The sequence below is a fragment of the Somniosus microcephalus genome, chromosome 11, assembly GCF_052327205.1.
Source record: "Somniosus microcephalus isolate GS21.2 chromosome 11, FLI_Smic_1.0, whole genome shotgun sequence".
Taxonomy (NCBI): Eukaryota; Metazoa; Chordata; class Chondrichthyes; order Squaliformes; family Somniosidae; genus Somniosus; species Somniosus microcephalus.
Window position 1 is genome coordinate 61266424 of NC_140997.1, and position 18411 is coordinate 61284834.

The 18411-nt window shown below is 45.1% G+C and overlaps 1 protein-coding gene across 2 annotated transcripts in view; it reads left to right on the forward strand.

Moving 5' to 3' along the window:
• Positions 1-18411, forward strand: part of nomo (nodal modulator) — a 76864-nt gene that overhangs the window by 22518 nt on the left and 35935 nt on the right. For both annotated transcript variants that reach the window (XM_086000807.1, XM_086000806.1), the window contains exons 9-13: positions 8717-8806; positions 10132-10237; positions 14426-14576; positions 14705-14882; positions 15859-16000. In XM_086000807.1, the coding sequence (XP_085856933.1) occupies positions 8717-8806; positions 10132-10237; positions 14426-14576; positions 14705-14882; positions 15859-16000 (667 nt within the window). The remainder of the gene's footprint in view (positions 1-8716; positions 8807-10131; positions 10238-14425; positions 14577-14704; positions 14883-15858; positions 16001-18411) is intronic.

Sequence of the window (18411 nt, forward strand, 5' to 3'; positions counted from 1 at the left end):
AATATGTTGAGGAACCAACCAGAGATCAGGCCATCTTAGACTGGGTATTATGTAACGAGAAAGGATTAATTAACAATCTTGTTGTACGAGGCCCCTTGGTTGGAGCGATCATAATATGATCGAATTCTTCATTAAGATGGAGAATGAAGTAAGTTGACTCAGAAACTAGGGTCCTCAATTTAAATAAAGGAAACTATGATGGTCTGAGGAGCGAGTTGGGTAGGATTGATTGGGGAATGGCACTCAAAGGGTTGACGGTGGATAGGCAATAGCAAACATTCAGAGACCGAATGGATGAACTACAGAAGTTGTTCATCCCAGTTTGGCATAAAAATAAAACAAAAGTGACTCAACCGTGGCTAACAAGGGAAATTAGGGATAGCATAAGATCCAAGGAGAGGACATACAAATTGGCCAGAAAAAGCAATAATCCTGAGGATTGGGAGCAGTTTAGGATTCAACAAAGGAGGACAAAGGGATTAATTAAGAAAGGGAAAATAGAATATGAGAGTAAGCTTGCAGGGAACATAAAAACTGACTATAAAAGCTTTTATAGATATGTGAAGAGAAAAAGATTGGTGAAGTCAAGCGTAGGTCCCTTGCAGTCAGAATCGGGGGAATTTATAATGGGGAACAAAGAAATGGCTGACCAACTAAATACATATTTTGGTTCTGTCTTCACAAAGGAGGACACAAATAACCTCCCAGAAATACCGGGGAACATAGGGTCTGATGAAAGGGTGGAACTGAAAGAAATCAGTATTTTTAGGGAAATGGTGTTAGGAAAATTGATGGGACTGAAGGCCGATAAATCCCCAGGGCCTGATAATCTACATCCCAGGGTACTTAAGGAAGTGGCCCTAGAAATAGTAGATGCATTGCTGGTCATCTTCCAGAACACAATAGACTCTGGAACAGTACCCATGGATTGGAGGGTAGCTAATGTTACCCCACTATTCAAAAAAGGTGGCAGAGAAAAAGCGGGGAATTATAGACTGGTAAGCCTGACATCGGTAGTGGGGAAAATGCTAGAGTCCATTATAAAAGATGTAATAGCAGAGCACTTGGAAAGCAGTGACAGGATCGGACAAAGTCAACATGGATTTACAAAAGGTAAATCATGCTTGACTAATCTACTGGAATTTTTTGAGGATGTAACTGGTAAAATAGATAAGGGAGAACCAGTGGATGTGGTGTATTTGGACTTTCAGAAGGCTTTTGATAAGGTCCCGCATAAGAGATTAGCATGCAAAATTAAGGCACATGGGATTGGGGGCAAGGTATTGACTTGGATAGAGAACTGGTTGGCAGACAGAAAGCAGAGTTGGAATAAACGGGTCGTTTTCCGAGTGGCAGGCAGTGACTAGTGGGGTACCGCAAGGATCGGTCCTAGGACCCCAGCTGTTCACAATATATATTAATGATCTGGACGAGGGAATTGGATGTAATATCTCCAAATTTGCAGACGACACAAAGTTGGGTGGGAGGGTATGCTGTGAGGAGGATGTCATGAAACTCCAGTACGATTTGGACAGGTTAGGTGATTGGGCAGAAACATGGCAAATGCACTATAATGTGGATAAATGTGAGGTTATCCACTTTGGTGGCAAAAACGGGAAGGCAGATTATTATTTGAATGGCAATAGATTGGGAGAAGGGGAAGTGCAAAGAGACCTGGGTGTTCTTGTGCACCAGTTGCTGAAGGTAAGCATGCAGGTGCAGCAGGCGGTTAAGAAGGCAAATGGAATGTTGGCCTTCGTAGCAAGAGGGTTCGAGTACAGGAACAAGGATGTCTTGCTACAGTTGTACAGGGCCTTGGTGAGACCGCAGCTTGAGTATTGTGTGCAGTTTTAGTCGCCTTATCTGAGGAAGGACGTTCTTGCCATGGAAGGAGTGCAGCGAAGATTCACCAAGCTGATACCTGGGATGGCAGGAATGATGTATGAGGAGAGATTGTGTCGATTGGGCTTATACTCATTGGAGTTTAGAAGATTGAGAAGGGATCTCATCAAAACCTATAAAATTCTGTCAGGCCTGGACAGACTAGATGCTGGAAGGATGTTCCCGATGGTCGGGGAGTCCAGAACCAGGGGTCATAGTCTAAGGATAAGGGGTAGGACATTTAGGACTGAAATGAGGCGGAATTTCTTCACCCAGAGAGTGGTGAACCTGTGGAATTCTCTGCCACAGAGGGCGGTGGAGGCCAGTTCATGAAATATATTCAAGAAAGAGTTGGATATATTTCTTGAGGCTAAAGGGATATGGGGAGAAGGCAGGGACAGGGTACTGAATTTGGATGATCAGCCATGATCTCATTGAATGGCGGAGCAGGCTTGAGGGGCCGAATGGCCTACTCCTGCTTCTATCTTCTATGTTTCTATTAAAATCTGCATAGCAGCTATTGAAGAAATGTGCAAAAAATCCTATAATTTAATGACTACTGGGACTCTCCCAGGCTGTTCAGACAGTGAAAATCTGTATTGGCAGGACCGCTTGGTTATGTGTTGAAGTTATGCAGTGAAGCAGAGTTAAGTAGAATATATCTGAGGGAATTTGCCAAACGTACAGAGCTGGGAGTATCTGCTAAACGGAGTGGCTTGTTATACAGAGTGGCAACTGGAATTTGGTGAGAGTGGGAATTCGGTGCAGAGGGGGAAGGAGGTGCGAAGTGCTTTAAACCAAGGGGCAACATATATAAATAATCAATAATTAATTAGATCTAAAGGGATAAAATTAATTAAGGAGAGGATGCAAACATTAAAGGGATCCGAATTGCATTAAATAAAAATCTGGTATACATAAATAATCAAATAATACATAGGAGTAAGGGGATACGAAGCTAAAAACACACACACATATAGATATCTCTTATGTTTTATATATATAAATATATATCTAGTAAGTAGATAAACTTTTTCGCAAAATGATGGAACAGCTGAGACTCATTGCCCGCAGTTCCTGTGCCATGTTGGAAACTCCAGGCCGCTTCATGTGTCCCGGATAACCACGTGTGCAGGAAGTCCCTCCAGCTGCTCGAACTCGAGCTTGAGGAGTGACTGGAGTCACTGTAGGGCATACGGGAGGCTGAGAATTTCCTGGAGCACACATTCCAGGAGGTGGTCAGCCCACAGCCACAGAGACTTCAGGAGAGTAGTAAGTGGGTGGCCATCTGGCACGGTAGGAAGGGGCAGGCAGTGCAGGAATCCTCTGGGAGTGTGGATGTGTGGCACTCTCAAACTAGTTTTCAGTGCTGAATACCAGTGAGGGTGACAGCACCTTGGGGAGTGCAGTCTGGAGCACATCTAGCCACAGTGGGGCAAATGACATAACGGGGGCACAGAAAAGTAGAAATGCAATGGTCATAGAGGATCCGATAGTCAGGGGAATGGACAGGCGTTTCTGCAACTGCTGATGTGAGTCCCGTATGATGTGTTGCTTCTCTGGTGCCAGGATAAAGGACATCACTGAGAGGGTGCAAAATGTTTTGCCAGGTTGGGGGGAGGGAGGGAGGGAAGGGGAACAGCCAGAAGTCGTGGTCCATGTGGGAACGAATGACCTAGGAAGGAAAAGGATTGAGGCTCTGCACTCAAGGAGCTAGGAAGTTTAAAAAGCAGGAGTAATTTCTGGATTATTCCCACTGCCACGTGCTAGTGAGTATAGGAATAGCAGGATAAAACAGGTTATTGCATGGCTAGGGAAATGGTGCAGGAGGGAGGGCTTCAGATTCCTGGGACCTATTCAAGGTGGACGGGTTGCCCCTCAACAGAGTTGAGACCAATGTGCTTGTGGCAAGGTTAACTAGTACTGTGGGGGGAGGGTTTAAACTAATTTGGCAAGGGGATAGGCACCAGGATGAACGGTAGAGAGGAGAAATAAGGTGCACGGAGGACTGGGCGATGCAAATAACACGAGTAAAGAATATTAACCTTTGGGGAATGACAATGGTTTGCTGTTACTTTTTGAAGACTAGGGCTGGAATTTTTCCGTTGCCGTGCGTGTGGGTTTGGGGGTGGGTCGGCAGTAAAAATCCCAGAAATTGGGAAGCTACCGTCATTCCACCGCCTCGAGCATTTAACTCGGGCAGCTTTGAAGGCGCAACACGGACCTGATCTGCAGAGGCGGGCGACCTCATTGAAATCATTAAGTGCTTGTTTACAGACCCGTAACAATGATTTTAACGGCTGTTTCTGAGTTTAACTTCATGAGCCCGGGATTCACAGAGGTCAGATGTCTCGCCTGTGAAGGGGAGTCGGAAGTTCAGTGGCCATTGACGCGTTCATTCATTGACAGCTGGGAAAAGCGCACAAATACTGCAACATTACACCTCATTACTTGCCTCATGGAAAGGCTCTTGCTGACTCCATTTTGTCCACAGATTTAGGTGTCCGCAGTTTGCAGGTCATTTCTGAAACCTAGGAAGCCACTCTCACTACATTGCTACTCACTATCACAACATTGAGGGATTGGCCCACTCATCTCTTTACCTGCATCTACTACATCAGCATGGGTGCCGCTTATACTGTCTCACCTTCGTTCTCAGAATCGGACCAAGATAAGCCCCACCACCAACAGCAGCAGCAGCAGCAGAAAACACAACAGCAGCCTTCTCCTCAACGATCTGGTGCTCCACAGCAGAGAGGGGGGTCAACCACAGGCTCCTTCCAGGGACCTGCAGCAGCTATTTGCGGCATCTCGCAGTCGGCCGCCCACAGGTGCATCATCCAGGTGACCGATGCCATGTTTCACAAGTCAGCCAATTATGTGAACTTTGCCACTGATGAAGCCAGTGTTACTGAGCGGGCGCGCGGCTTTGCGGCTCTGGCTGACTTCCCCAAGGTACAGGGCGCCATCGACTGCACACGTGGCCATGAATGCACCCTATCATCACCTCAATGTGCAGCTCATCTGCAACCATAAAAAGATCATCATGCATGTGTGCGCCAGATTCCCTGGCAGCTGTCATAGCTCTTGGGTGCTGTGCCAATCCACTCTCCTTCAGCTCGTCGCACCTCCAAACAGACTTACCGACTGGCTGCTTGGAAACAAGGGCTTATCCATTGAAGACGCGGCTCATGACATCCCTGAGGAGGCCAAGTACTGAGGCCGAGGGGCGTTATAATGAGAGCCACATCGCCACCAGGTGTGTCATAGAACAAGCAATCGACATGCTGAAGATGCACTTCAGATGTCTTGACAGGTCTGGACGAACCCTTCAATACGCACCAGCCAGGGTCCCAGAATTATCGTCGTCTCCTGCGCTCTTCACAACACAGCGCAGCAGCGAGGATTGGAGCTGCAGGAGGAACATGGCACACAGCACAGCACATGGCCTCTTCAGAGGAGGAGGAGGAGGAGGAGGAAGCTGAGATGCAGTTGCCACCAGTAGCGGCGCACATTGCTGCCTGGGATGGCCTCATGATGGCCCGAATTACGTAACTTGCTCCAATGTAACCACATGCCATCCACATGCTGTACGAAGTCCCCCCCGCCCCCCCCCCCCCCCCCCAACAGCGCCATAAAGCATCCTTCCAATGACCAATCCAGTCCCCTCAGCCAAAGTCCCAACGCTCGAGGTTAAATAATGTCAACATTCACTCCAAGTGACAAAGTCACTTCCAAAGTTTGAGACAAAAATGGACAAGACCCAAAAGTGGTGCAAAGAAAAGCGTGTGTGTTATTAAAACAACTGAAACTTCGCACTAACATTTTTTGGTCCACCCATGTGCATACCCTTGTGCATCTACTTTGTGTCATTTTTTTGTTTGTGATTGCTTCGATGAGGTGCAACCTCAGCAGAGGTAGTTGCAGGCTGCTCATTTCCCTGCTGTGACTGCGTAGACACTTTTGGCGGACGTCCTCTGGGTTTTGGAGTCTGTGATGGCCCCGCCAAAGTCTGCTCCTCCTGCGACTGTGCAGGGGCAGACTCGGCCACCGGAATCTGAGGAAGCATGTGGGGCTCTGACTGAGGGGGAGGCAACGGGGGAGAAGTGGGAGCGCTTTGAGAGGTGCCACCACCTCCATGTCCCCTCTCACCACCATCATTCTCATGGGCCGCCTGCACTTCCCTGCTAGCAAGGAGCTGACGAGCACCTTACTGCACAGCAGTGGGGTGATAAAGGCCCAAGTCTACGTTTACATCCCTTCTTGAGAGGAGGTCTATGAGCGCCTGCCATCTGTTGTCCACAGCTAGCAAATGCTCATGTGACTGGCGCATTTGCTACTCCATGCAGGTGGCCATCCTTTCCATGGAACAGCACATCGTCACCATCGCCTGCGACATGGTGATGCTCATGTTGGAGATGGATTCCTCCATTCTCTGAACATTTGCAGACATCGCGACTGCAAAAGGTGTCAGAGCCTCATACAATTGTTGCTGCCCCTCCAAGATCACCCTCTTTCTGGATGGCCCCCCGAGGCTCAGCATCTGCATGTAGCTCAGCAGAGGTTGGAGCGTCCTGCACCCTCTGGCCAGGAGTCTCCACTGCTGTCCCTGTCAACAACACCTGCTCTTGCTCACTTGTGAATTGTGAGACACCAGGTGACAATTCTACTCTTTGGCGCAAAGGACCCACCAAAGTGTGAGTATCTGCGCTGGTGCTGGCTGCGCTTGGGTCTGCTTAAGAGGCTGTAGGTTCATCTGAGGAATAATTTTCCTCCTCCGGCTGGACAGTGGGGTGGGGGGGGGGGCCAGTTGATGGACCTGTGGGAGAGAGTAAAGCGAGGAATTAGAAGTGTTCTAATAAGAATGGGTAACGTTACCATTATGCACATGATGACATTTCACTGGCTGCTGACATGTCATCATATGGGTGACTGTTGTATGCCATGTGGCTTTATGAGATGTGATTCTGTCACCAGGTTGCTGGGATGTCCCCCTCTCTCCTTCTCCCAGCGTCTCTCGAGCTCCCGAAATTTCCAGAGCCGCTGCCTCTGCTGCTGTGAGGTGTGCAATCACTGGAGGCCCACCACAGGTTCTCTCCCTCTTTCTGTTGTTGTGGGCTCTCTTCTCCTGCAAGGAGGGAAAGAAGTTTGCGTGAGACATAGAAACATAGAAGATAGGAGCAGGAGTAGGCCATTCGGCCCCTCGAGCCTGTTCTGCCATTTAATGAGATCATGGCTGATCATCCAAATTCAGTACCCTGTCCCTGCGTTCTCCCCATATCCCTTGATCCCTTTAGCCTTAAGAAATATATCTAACTCCTTCTTGAATATATTTAATAATTTGGCCTCAACTGCCTTCTGTGGTAGAGAATTCCACAGGTTCACCACTCTCTGGGTGAAGAAATTCCTCCTCATTTCAGTCCTAAATGGCTTACCCCTTATCCTTAGACTGTGAACCCTGGTTCTGGACTCCCCCGCCATCGGGAACATCCTTCCTGCATCTAGTCTGTCTAGTCCTGTTAGAATTTTATAAGTTTCAATGAGATTCCCTCTCATTCTTCTAAACTCTAGCGAATATAAGCCTAATCGACCCTTCATACGTCATTCCTGCCATCCCAGGTATCAGTCTGGTGAATCTTCGCTGCACTCCCTCCATGGCAAGAACATCCTTCCTCAGATAAGTGATGGAATGTGTATAAGGAATGGATGGGTCATATCTGTAGAGGGTGACTATGAGGGAGTGGGATGCCAATGCCAAATGGCTGCCTTCTGTGGTGTCATTTGCTCTGGTTGCATTAGGATGAGGGTGAGTGTGAGGGGTGGTTAGCCAGATGGAGATGTGAGTATGTACATAGAGAGAGAGGGATGGGTGGATGTGTAAGGTATGTTGGTGTGAGGAATGATGTGCAGGAGTAGGCAGAGTGATGGGGATGTGTTGACAGGCACTTCAGGATGAGGGTGAGTGTGGCATTGTACTCACCTTTCCTGACCTCATGAGATCATTGAAGTGCTTCCTGCACTGTATCCAGGTCCACCTGACCACATCCCTGCTGCTGGCCATCTCAGCTATATCCAGCCAGGCTCTTTTTGTTGCTTGTGTAGGTCTCCTTTGCCTGTTAGCAGAGACGAAGACCTCCCTGCGTGCTCTGACAGCCTCGACAAGCATATGCAGTGAAGAATCGGGGAACTGTGGTGCAGCCCTCTGCCTTTTGCTATCCATCCACCCAAAGTTTTAGCTGTACTGTGGCCTTTACTTGATGCCTTCCTCCGTCCTCTGGCAACATTCAAGTGAGTTCAGCGCAAGGCTGCTTTAAATATGGGCGCTGGAAACGAGTCATTGATGACGTCCTCAGACCCGCTCCATTTAATAGGGCCGGGAAATGAGCATGATTCTTTCAATTGGGGCCATTAAGTGAAAGTCACTCCGAGCAGTGCGTTGCTCAGAACATCACGTTCCAGACCCGCTATGCCACCCGCACGCTCCCAAACCGATGCAAAGGTGAAAATTCCAGCCTAGGTGTCACCAACAGCTGTAATCTAAATCACTTGTGATCAGATGAGATCACTCCATATTTGTTTCTGAATCCTTTACAGTATTCTTACAAATTAGTGAAATGGAGACAGCTTGCATTTTCTTAAGTATTTGGATTTAAGGTAAACAAAAGTACTGGAGAGTCTGTTCAGTGTTAGCCTGTAAATCTTGGTGGAAAGACTGCAAATCTTTTCAGATTTTGCAAATGCTTTTTCTGATATGCAGATAGATTTTTGTTTGCCAAATTTGGAAGACTAGTGTTCCTTTGGATTCTGTAAATGTAACATACTGTTTAAATTATAGGTACCATTCTACAGAGGAGAAAGAATTACATTTGATGTTGCCCCATCAAGACTAGCATTTTCTGTGGCACACAACAGTTTAAGGATTGAGGTACAGTACTCTAAAATTGTCATGTATTCGGTTTGTTTGAATAACTAAGAAACCTATAAATCAGCAGATGGCGCTGTGTTCCTTTGCTGCTGTGTAATCAATAATTAATATTTTGCATGATCAGGTGTAGATATCTCATGCTAATCTAAGTGTGAGGCCATACAATGGGGTCGGCAAGATGATTGGGTGTGGTGGTGGGGGAGGGGTTGGCAAGAAGATCGGGAGGGGAGGGGGTTGCGGGAAGTAGATCGAGTGCTGGGGGAAGGGTGGGGGGGGCGGCAGGGTCCGAAGAGGAACGGTGGGGTGGGGGAAATATCTGAAGGGATCAGGGGCCGGGAGGAGCGTGGGGTGGGGGGGCCTCGCCGGGGGATCGGAGGCCTGGGGGTCTCCAATTGCGGTGGGTGGGTTAAGAACATAAGAAATAGTAGCAGGAGTAGGCCATTCGGCCCTTTGAGCCTGCTCCGCCATTCAGTGAGATCATGGCTGATCTTCTGCCTCAAGTCCGGCCCTATCGCCATATCCCTTGATGCCCTTACTAGTCAGAAATCTATCGACTTCTGTTTTGAATATACCCGATGACTGAGCCTCCACAGCCCTCTGGGTTAGAGAATTCCAAAGATTCACCACCCTCTGTGTGAAGAAATTTCTTCTCATCTCAGTCCTGAATGGCCGAGGTAGGGACCCTGGATCCAGGCCTCCTGGATCCAGCAGTCCTCTCATTGCATTAGCTGGCGGGTTTCACAAGGCGAGCAAAACCCGACCAGCTAAAGTTAAATACAAAATGGAGGTTAAAGCGTCCAGCCTCATTATAATATTTAAATAAACGACCCACTTCCTGGCAGCGGATTGGCGCCTCACCTCCGTTAAAACCGGAAGTGGGCGTGTTCAGGTTAGGATTCAGTTTTTTAACACTTTAAATACCCACATGCCCCCAACCCACCTTTTTTTAGGTTAAAATTCTCCCCACAGCGTGGATTTTCCCCTCCCATACCCTTTCTAGTTTAAATCATTCCCCACTGCCCTATTTACCCTTTCCACAATGTACCTCCACCTACTGTGTTAAATGGCTTAGTTTGCGCGTTGAAATTTCTACAAGTCTTTAAAAAAAAAAATTGCCAAAGTTCTGCCTTATATTTATTTTTTTATTAACAATGGCAAGATTTTTGAAAATGTTAACATAAAAATTTTAATGGGCTAAATAAATGATTATTTTTAATGAACCTCAAAGGTCAATTTATGAATTACAGTTTGTCTTTAGAACTTTGCATCATTAAAACATCAGCTTTGTTTGTATACTTTTCCATAACAAAAGTTGTTTGTTGCAGCCTGTCTTTCGAGTGATGGGATTCTCTGTCACTGGCCGGGTTCTGGATGGGCCTAACGGACAAGGAGTTCATTATGCTACTGTTACCCTAAGCAACCAGATCAAAGGTATATACAAGGTGGTGAAGCGTTGTAGTTTTTGTGCTGACAGCAATGTTCCCTCTAAGCTGCGCACATGCGGGGACGCGCAGCTATCGTGAAGATACCGTGCAGCAAATTTAAAGGTACTGCGCACACAAGAAAACTTTAGAGGGAAGATTGGCTGACAGTGCTGTTTTATAACAAGATTGTGATGTACAAATGAACTGCTGTTGGAAATATTACACATAAAGAAGAATATTTTCTGCCCCCTCTAGAATTCCCAATTCCTGGCCTGTTGATCCTCAAAGTCTATTGGAAAAATAAAGGCCAAAGTACAGCATGTATTACTGAAGCTCATTGATCATAGCAACATAAGTTTTTTCTGCTTATTAATCTCAGTAATATTTTGTGCAAATACAACTTCAACGTAATTTTCTCAGGTTCTAAATTTCACTTGTGTACACAGTGCTGTGCTTGGCATTGGTGCCATATGTTTCTGATGCACAAATGTCAAAAGGGCAGTATAAAGCTGGCACACATCAGCACGTTGAGATCACCTCCAAGGGATTTTGGTTTACTTTGCACTGGCTGCATTTTAACTGCAGATAGTGTAAAGTTTACTTTTTGACTTAAGAATATTTTTTTTAACAGTCCACTCTAAGGCCATTTAATTTATAAGAAAACAGCTGGATGAGATGAGCTCATGGACAATTACTAAAATTCTCACTAGACATGTAAGCTTTTGAGCACACATGCACAAAGTTCTATCTTTCCTACTCCACAGTCATATAAACAGTATAATTATGTTTCCCTGTTTGTATTGCTGTTAAAATACTATTGGCAATGCACTGATTGATGTAGTATAACTGCAGTATTGGGCTGTTGGAGAGCAGTCTTTTGTAAATTGCTATCTTGCTAGAAAATTTAAGTTCTAATATTTGTGCAATTCAGTGTTTACAGATGAACACTAATGATTCCATGTGACCCCTTGGCTGCTGACATTTACAGTAGTTAGTAAAGTTTGGTTAAACAACAGCGAATTGAATGAAAATAATTCCTATTTTTGCTACTTACCTGTGTTAACTCTTGACGCAGCGGTATTGCTTGAATACAGTCTGAGCCCACAGCAGAGCATTTCTGATCACTGTTAATGATGTGTGCAAGTGATATCCTTCTTAATTTCAATTTGTGCAGATGATGAGTATATTGCAAAAGAACAAGATCAAAATTATGCAAGTCACTTGTGTGTCAGAGCAAGGAAAACAGTTATCTCTATCCAGCTAGAGATGCAACGAGGGTTGTTGGATTTAGAAAATCTAATTTGTCACTATTTGTACAATTTTTCTCATTTTTTGTACCCAGCTAGCAAGCACTGCCTGTACAGTTATAGCATGGGTTAGATGCAGAGTTGAGATCTTTTTATGCGACGTAAATAATGTGTCTTATCAACGAATATTAGAAGAACACTGCCAACTCCAACAGTGTGCCATTTCAATTTATCGTTCTGTGTGTCCTCTCGGTGAGTGAGAATGCTGACTAGTACTGAATTATGGGGTCAAAAACTTCAGACCTGTAGAGAAGCTGGGGTTCTCCTTGGAGCAGAGAAGGCTAAAGGGAGTTTTGAGAGAGGTGTTTAAAATCATGAAGGATGTAGATAGAGTGAATAAAGAGAAACTGTTTCCAATGGCTGAAGGGTCGATAACCAGGGGGCACAGATTTAAGGTGATTGGCAAAAGAACCAGCAGCGACAGGAGGAAAAACTTTTTTACGCAACAAGTGGTTAGGATTTGGAATACACTACGTGATAGGGCAATGGATACAGATTTAATAGTAACCTTCAAAAGGGAATTGGATAAAGACTTGAGGGAGAAAAAATTGCAGGGATATGGGGAAAGAGCAGGGGAGTGGGACTAACTGGATTGCTCTTCGAAAGAGCCAGTGCAGACCTGATTTGCTGAATGGCCTCCTATTGTGCTGTATTATTCTAAAATTCTAACTCAGCACCGGGTTGAAACCACTCAAACCTATTAATACCCTTACAGCTGAGAATTTCATTCTATAGACTAGGCAGAATTCAAACTCCGTTTTCTAAAAAGACAGTATTCTTAATTCATTGTGCCACCCAATTCTTGTTATAATTTCAGTAACAAAAATGTATTTTTGTAATCTTTATTCACAAATATACACAATTGCGTTCCTCCATGGGTATGATAGAAATTCTGTAATTCTGTTTTTGCATTTAAATGCCAATATATTTGAAAATACAAGAGATTATTATTCAACTTTTTGGTTCCATTTATGTGTTTTTTTTTGGTTCAAATGTAACTATTTAAGGTGTTTGTATAAGATGTAGAAAATAGATAAAATATTGCTGTTACACTGGCAAAGTCTAAATATGTGGAAGAATTTTCTATCTCTCAAACTTAAAATGGTGTTCCCTTTAGGATATGGTATGATCATATAAACTTACTGATACTTCCCTCTACCACTTGAGGTATAAATGGAATATGTAGATGTGCTTGTGAATTATCCACGTGGCCAAAAATTAAAATCATGTGTTTTGTAGATATTTATGCATGGAATGATTTCATATGAATTGTCTGAATGCTGCTTGTTGCCTAGATAGAGGATAGTACAGGAAACTCTCTGGTATCCGGCACCGACGGGACCAGGATGGTGCCGGTTGATTAAAAATTCCGGATGACGAAGAGGGTTATCTACCGAGGCTATTTTTAACAAACAAAGAGTCAGGCTCCTTTTATTGAGGTGTTCGGACTTCCGACAGCGCCAAGAAGCCAAGTAGTGGCAGTTTGGAGAACTACCCCCACTGACTAACTCGGCCACCGTGAGAGACTCGGACTCGGCAACATTTCCGGTTATTGAGGTGTTTTCGGAGTATGAATTTTGCCGGTTAATAGAGAATTCCGGATATTTAGGTGCCGTTTAAACGAGAGTTTCCTGTACTGTAAGTACTAAATACTTCAGGAAATTGTCAATCTATTTCTAAGTAGTTCTCAGTCCATTGGTAGTTCTATAAATAGTCAAGGGAAAGACAGAGATTTATGTCAAATATATGGTACAGGAAACTTTGTGCTATCCGGCACCGACGAGACCGAGCTGTTGCCGTCCCATCAAAACTGCCGGACAAACCAGCGCTAATGTTGAAACATATGGAGATTTTGAGCTCCGTATCTGGCAACAAACCCTGTTGCTTAGCAACAGCTTCTAAACAGTCGGCCGTACCTTGCAAGCGTCTCTGTAGCTTAGCAACAGCTTCAGCGAGACCTTGCAGAGCCTGACTGCTGAAAAAAAAAGCAACGAAAAGAAAAAAAACCTAATGAAACGGCTCCTGATTTTTGCTGGTGGCTCGAGCATTCCGGACAGTTAACCTCCGGATAAACCAAAGTTTCCTGTATATAGGGTTTTTGTGTGCAGCACTGTTAGATTACTCTATGCAGCCTATGTTGTAAATGTGGATATAGGGGTTTATACCAGAAATATAAAAATAAGGACAGAATGTATGACTTTAAAATGGGGGCTAAATTACATCTCATACTCTGCCCTCTTGAGCATCCCTGATTATAATCGCTCAACCTTTGGTGGCCATGCCTTCTGTTGCCTAGGCCCTAAGCTCTGGAATTCCCTGCCTAAACCGCTCCGTCTCTCTACCTCGCTTTCCTCCTTTAAGACGCTTTTTAAAACCTACTACTTTGACCAAGCTTTTGGTCACCTGCCCTAATTTATCCTTATGTGGCTCGGTGTCAAATTTATTGTCTTAAAATACTCCTGTGAAGTGCCTTGGGACGTTTTACTACGCTAAAGGCGCTTTATATAAATATAAGTTGTTGTTGTTTGAATTTGATTAGCGTGAGCTGGACTCCAGATTGCACCTAGAGTCCTAATGAAATTACCCCAAGTATTTTGTTACAACTGCAGTGGTAAAACCCAATATAATGCTAAGTCTGGTGTGTGCTACTGTCTGTTTAAATTGCCGTGGGGGTGGGAGGTGGTTTATAGCAGATTTCCTATACCAGGATTAGTGCGACTGATTTTTGTACCATGATGCAATAGATAGTGAAGTAAAGCTGGCAGAGTGATATTTTGGGAAGAAATCTACATGCAATATGCTAATAAACTTACAAAGACTCTATTGGTTCCAGCCCCTGCATTGCTTTCATGTTTTTCTGTTTTTTTGCTTTTTTCACTTTTGTTTAGTAACCACAAAGGCTGATGGCTCTTTCAGACTTGAAAACATGACAGCAGGCACGTATACTATTAATACACACAAGGAGCACATTTTCTTTGAACCAGTTACTGTGAAGATTGCCCCTAACACACCTCAACTGGCTGATATTGTGGCCACAAGGTAGGAGGCTGTCGCAGTATGTAGAAGACATATGCATTAGTATTCAACTGGCTTTCCCTTTTCTGCAATATCCCATTCCAAACCCCAGTTTTAACAAAACATTGTATTGTTCCTCCATTGTTCCACAGCTTTAGTGTCTGTGGGCAAGTAGCAGTCAAACGTTTCCCTGAAGGGTTAAAACAGATCGTCAAGTATAAATTAGCCATGGTTGTCCAAAGTAAGGATAAGGCTTCACCAGTTACAACAGAGACAGATTCTCGCGGATTATTCTGTTTCCAAGCCAGAGCAGAAACCTACAACATTCAGGTAAAGTTGATGCAATATTTGGTATGTTCTATGTTTAACTGAAGGTATTTATTTATTTGAGAGAGAAGAGTCAGCTCAATTTTAGGGGCGTTTTTTGCTTTCTAAACTTAGGAACCCTATTTATTGACATAAATTCAGTTCTTCATTTCATTTGCAATTCTAGTCATATTTAGAGTCTTGAACAACCAATCAGCCCAATCTTTAAAGAAAAATATGTTGACTAGATTATGAGAAAATTTACTTCAGATGTTAAAAGCAATAATTGTTATGTTTGAATTTAAAGCTGCCTGCTACATTGTTAAATACAATGACCTAAAGATTACATGCAACCTGCATAAGCTTATAGTTTTGTCTCCTTTATTAGCGTGTTTGTTCAAACACATGTGGTAAACTTGTATAGTGTTGAAAGCTTTCCAGTACCAGGATGAAGCAGCCATTCTTCAAGTCTAAGCCTAGGCAATGAATGCTGGCAAGCCACTTGATTGTGGAGGTGTCACAAGGCAGCTTTATGCTCTCCTCCCCTGCTGTCCACACGCATGTACTTTCCAGCAGGGATGATTAGGTAGTAGTTAGGAGCAGGAACCCTCACTGATTTTACCCTCCCTAGTTCAGGGACACTGGCTAATTATAACACTCAGCTGCAATAAGCTAACTCGGCACATGTTGTGAATTGAAACTGGGACCTCTGCCTTCGATATTGGGCAGTGCCTTTACACATCAGGCCAGCAGAAGAGCTGGGACAAAATAACTAAAATTTAATTGAATAAATAGTAATTACATTTTATTTTTAGCTCTTTGTACTTTGTTTTCCACTTTCTTAGATTAGATGTTGCACTTTAACCTCTGCATGCTGCAAGTCACAAGTACCTGAGGAATTTGAGGAACACTAAGATTTAGTGATTATGAAGAGTCACACGTGTGGACAGTGTTTAACATAGTAGATTTGCATTGTTTTAATTGATTTTAAATTCCATAGGTTATGGTCAGTGAAACTGAAGCAAAAGCAGGACTTGCACTGAAGCCAAAGTTTCAAACTGTCACAGTAATAAATGCACCCATTATGGATCTATCCTTCACCCAGTTTATGGCATCTGTGTCTGGGAAAGTGCTCTGTTTGGGTAAGTGGGTGTTTGGTGAGTGAGTGCGTTTATTGAATAAGTCTTGTACGATTAAAATGTTTTTTTTTAATTATCAGAGCTTCCACACGTAATTAAAACCAGTCTTGCTCTTGTATTCAAACCTATGGTCATTGTTCCTTTCAATGAGGTACAGATTCCAGTCTTTCATGTTCCTTTCCTTCTCACAGACCTATACCAATGTACTTACCCAAGGTTTGCATCAAAAGCAATGAAAATTTGAAATGGTAATCCACTTTACAGTTAGTATCTAGGAAAGACTCAACAAAAGTCATAAATCACTGTTGCTCTATGTATTAGGATGCAAGTGGCAATGAGAGTCTTCCCATACTTGTTTTTGGATCCCAATGAAACTCAAAAATGATGCAGATTATTTGCGACTGCTGATTGCTGTTCTCCTAAATTCATTGCTGATAAAATTAAATTTTACCGTAAACATTACCGTAAACATAGATGCTGCTCTCAGAACTGTTCAGTCACACTTTTTAGTGAGGTGAATCTGATTCATTAACTTGGTGTGTTTACTTACTGAGATTGACTGGAATAACTTTCTATGGTGGGTTCTCTTATGAAATTGGTTGATATTATCTTCATTAGCTGAAAAAACAAATCTGAATTGGAGGGACAGTTGGAATTTTGTTTAGATTTAACGTCTTTGGCCAAACAGTGCTTATATACTAAAAGCATCTTTGTAACACCTAGGCCTAGAAATTCGGTTGGTAGCGCCAGCGATTAGCGCCTAAAGAGCCCAAGAATTGGGGCGTTACCCAATTTTTGGGCGGGCGCAGTGAATATAGCGCCACCTCCCATATTGAGTATCCTTTTAGCGCCGGCGCTAACTCTTTGCGCGCGCCCGCGGGCGCAGGCAGATCATGACGTCATTTCAGTGTGCAACGCCTTTTTGGCGCCCCGGACCGGATATTCGGTGGCGCCCGCAACCTTTCCGCCTGGTGCTATTAGTGACAGTTGGATGGAACATTCCCAGGCCCTTCTCGGACTCGGGGGGGGGGGGGGGGGGGGGGAGACTATTTAAAGGGGACAGCACTAGTATAAAAGCTGCAGCCATTTGGGCTGGCCATTCTGATCGTTGCTGGAGAGAGTTGCTGATCTTCTGTTGGACAGTACTTTTCTCATTGAGCCTTTGGAGGCACTGGCAGCTTGAGGGCCCGGCTCCCGAGCTGGTGATGCAGCATCTGAAAGCAGGGAGGTGGAAGAGTGGCTTTAACAAAAGGACAGCTTGGCAGCAAGGGATGCCAGATTGTGGCAAGGCTATGACATGGGTCCACAGTGAGAAAGCATGCTGGCGGGGGGAACAAGTGGAAGGAGACAGTTGTAAAAGGTGAGAACCTTACCATCGCTGTCGACAATGGGGTCGGCAGCTGCAGTGGTTACAGGACCACGCGGACGTCCTCCAAGAATCTGGTGGACTCTCTCCTCGAGATCCGTGAGAGTGACCACTTGTGGAGGTCCTCCACCGGTGCGAAGCTGGTCTTTGCCAATCCTCGCCAGCTTGGACTGCAGGGGAAAGGAGGGGAAGTTATGTTACCTGATGCCCTGAGTGATCATCTCATGCCCCCCATGGTGGAAGAGCCCTTACATGATGCCCTGAGTGATCATCTCATGCCCCCCATGGTGCAAGAGCCCTTACATGACGCCTTGAGTCAAATGTGCATGTGTGTGTCCAGAAAGGGCCATGGGTGCTTGCTGGCAGGTGGCCAATGGGGCACAGGCCACCCTGTACCCATAAAGTCAGGTGCAAATGAAGGGATGCAGAAGTTTGCAGAAACAACACCCACCCGCACGACCCGAGTGAGGTCGTTGAATTTCTTTCAGCATTGGACAGGGCTCCTGGTCACCATGCTGCTGGAGTTGACCCTCTGGCATACATCCCTCCAAGCTCGTCGGTAGTCCTTATGATTCGGCCTCCTGCCATTGTCTGGGTAGAGAACATCTCGCCGGCGCTCCACTGCGGCCACCAATTGCTCCAGAGCCTCATTGGTGAAACGCTCTGCTCTCTGTCTCACCTTCTCCATCTGGTCCAAGTTTTTAGCGCCAGAGAAGGGCCTGCGCCGATTCTGAGGCCTGCAAGGTGCAGTGTGGATGCTGAAGCTGACTGACCCACCCCTTTAAGAGCTGGCCGGCGCCTGGAAGTCTCGTGGTCATCGGTAATTGAGAGCACCTGCGCTGCACCCGTCCGCTCCGATATTGGGTTGCGCTGGAAGTTTAGCGCCTTAGGAGTCCCGTGTAACGCCTGAATTCGCGCCTCAATCACCTTTAGGGGCGATGCAACCCAATATCGTGCCAGGTGGCAATAAGATTCGTCTGGCTATAACCTTTGCGCTGCGCCAATTCTAACGCCCCAAGCGGGGCTGTACCCAATTTCTAGGCCCTAG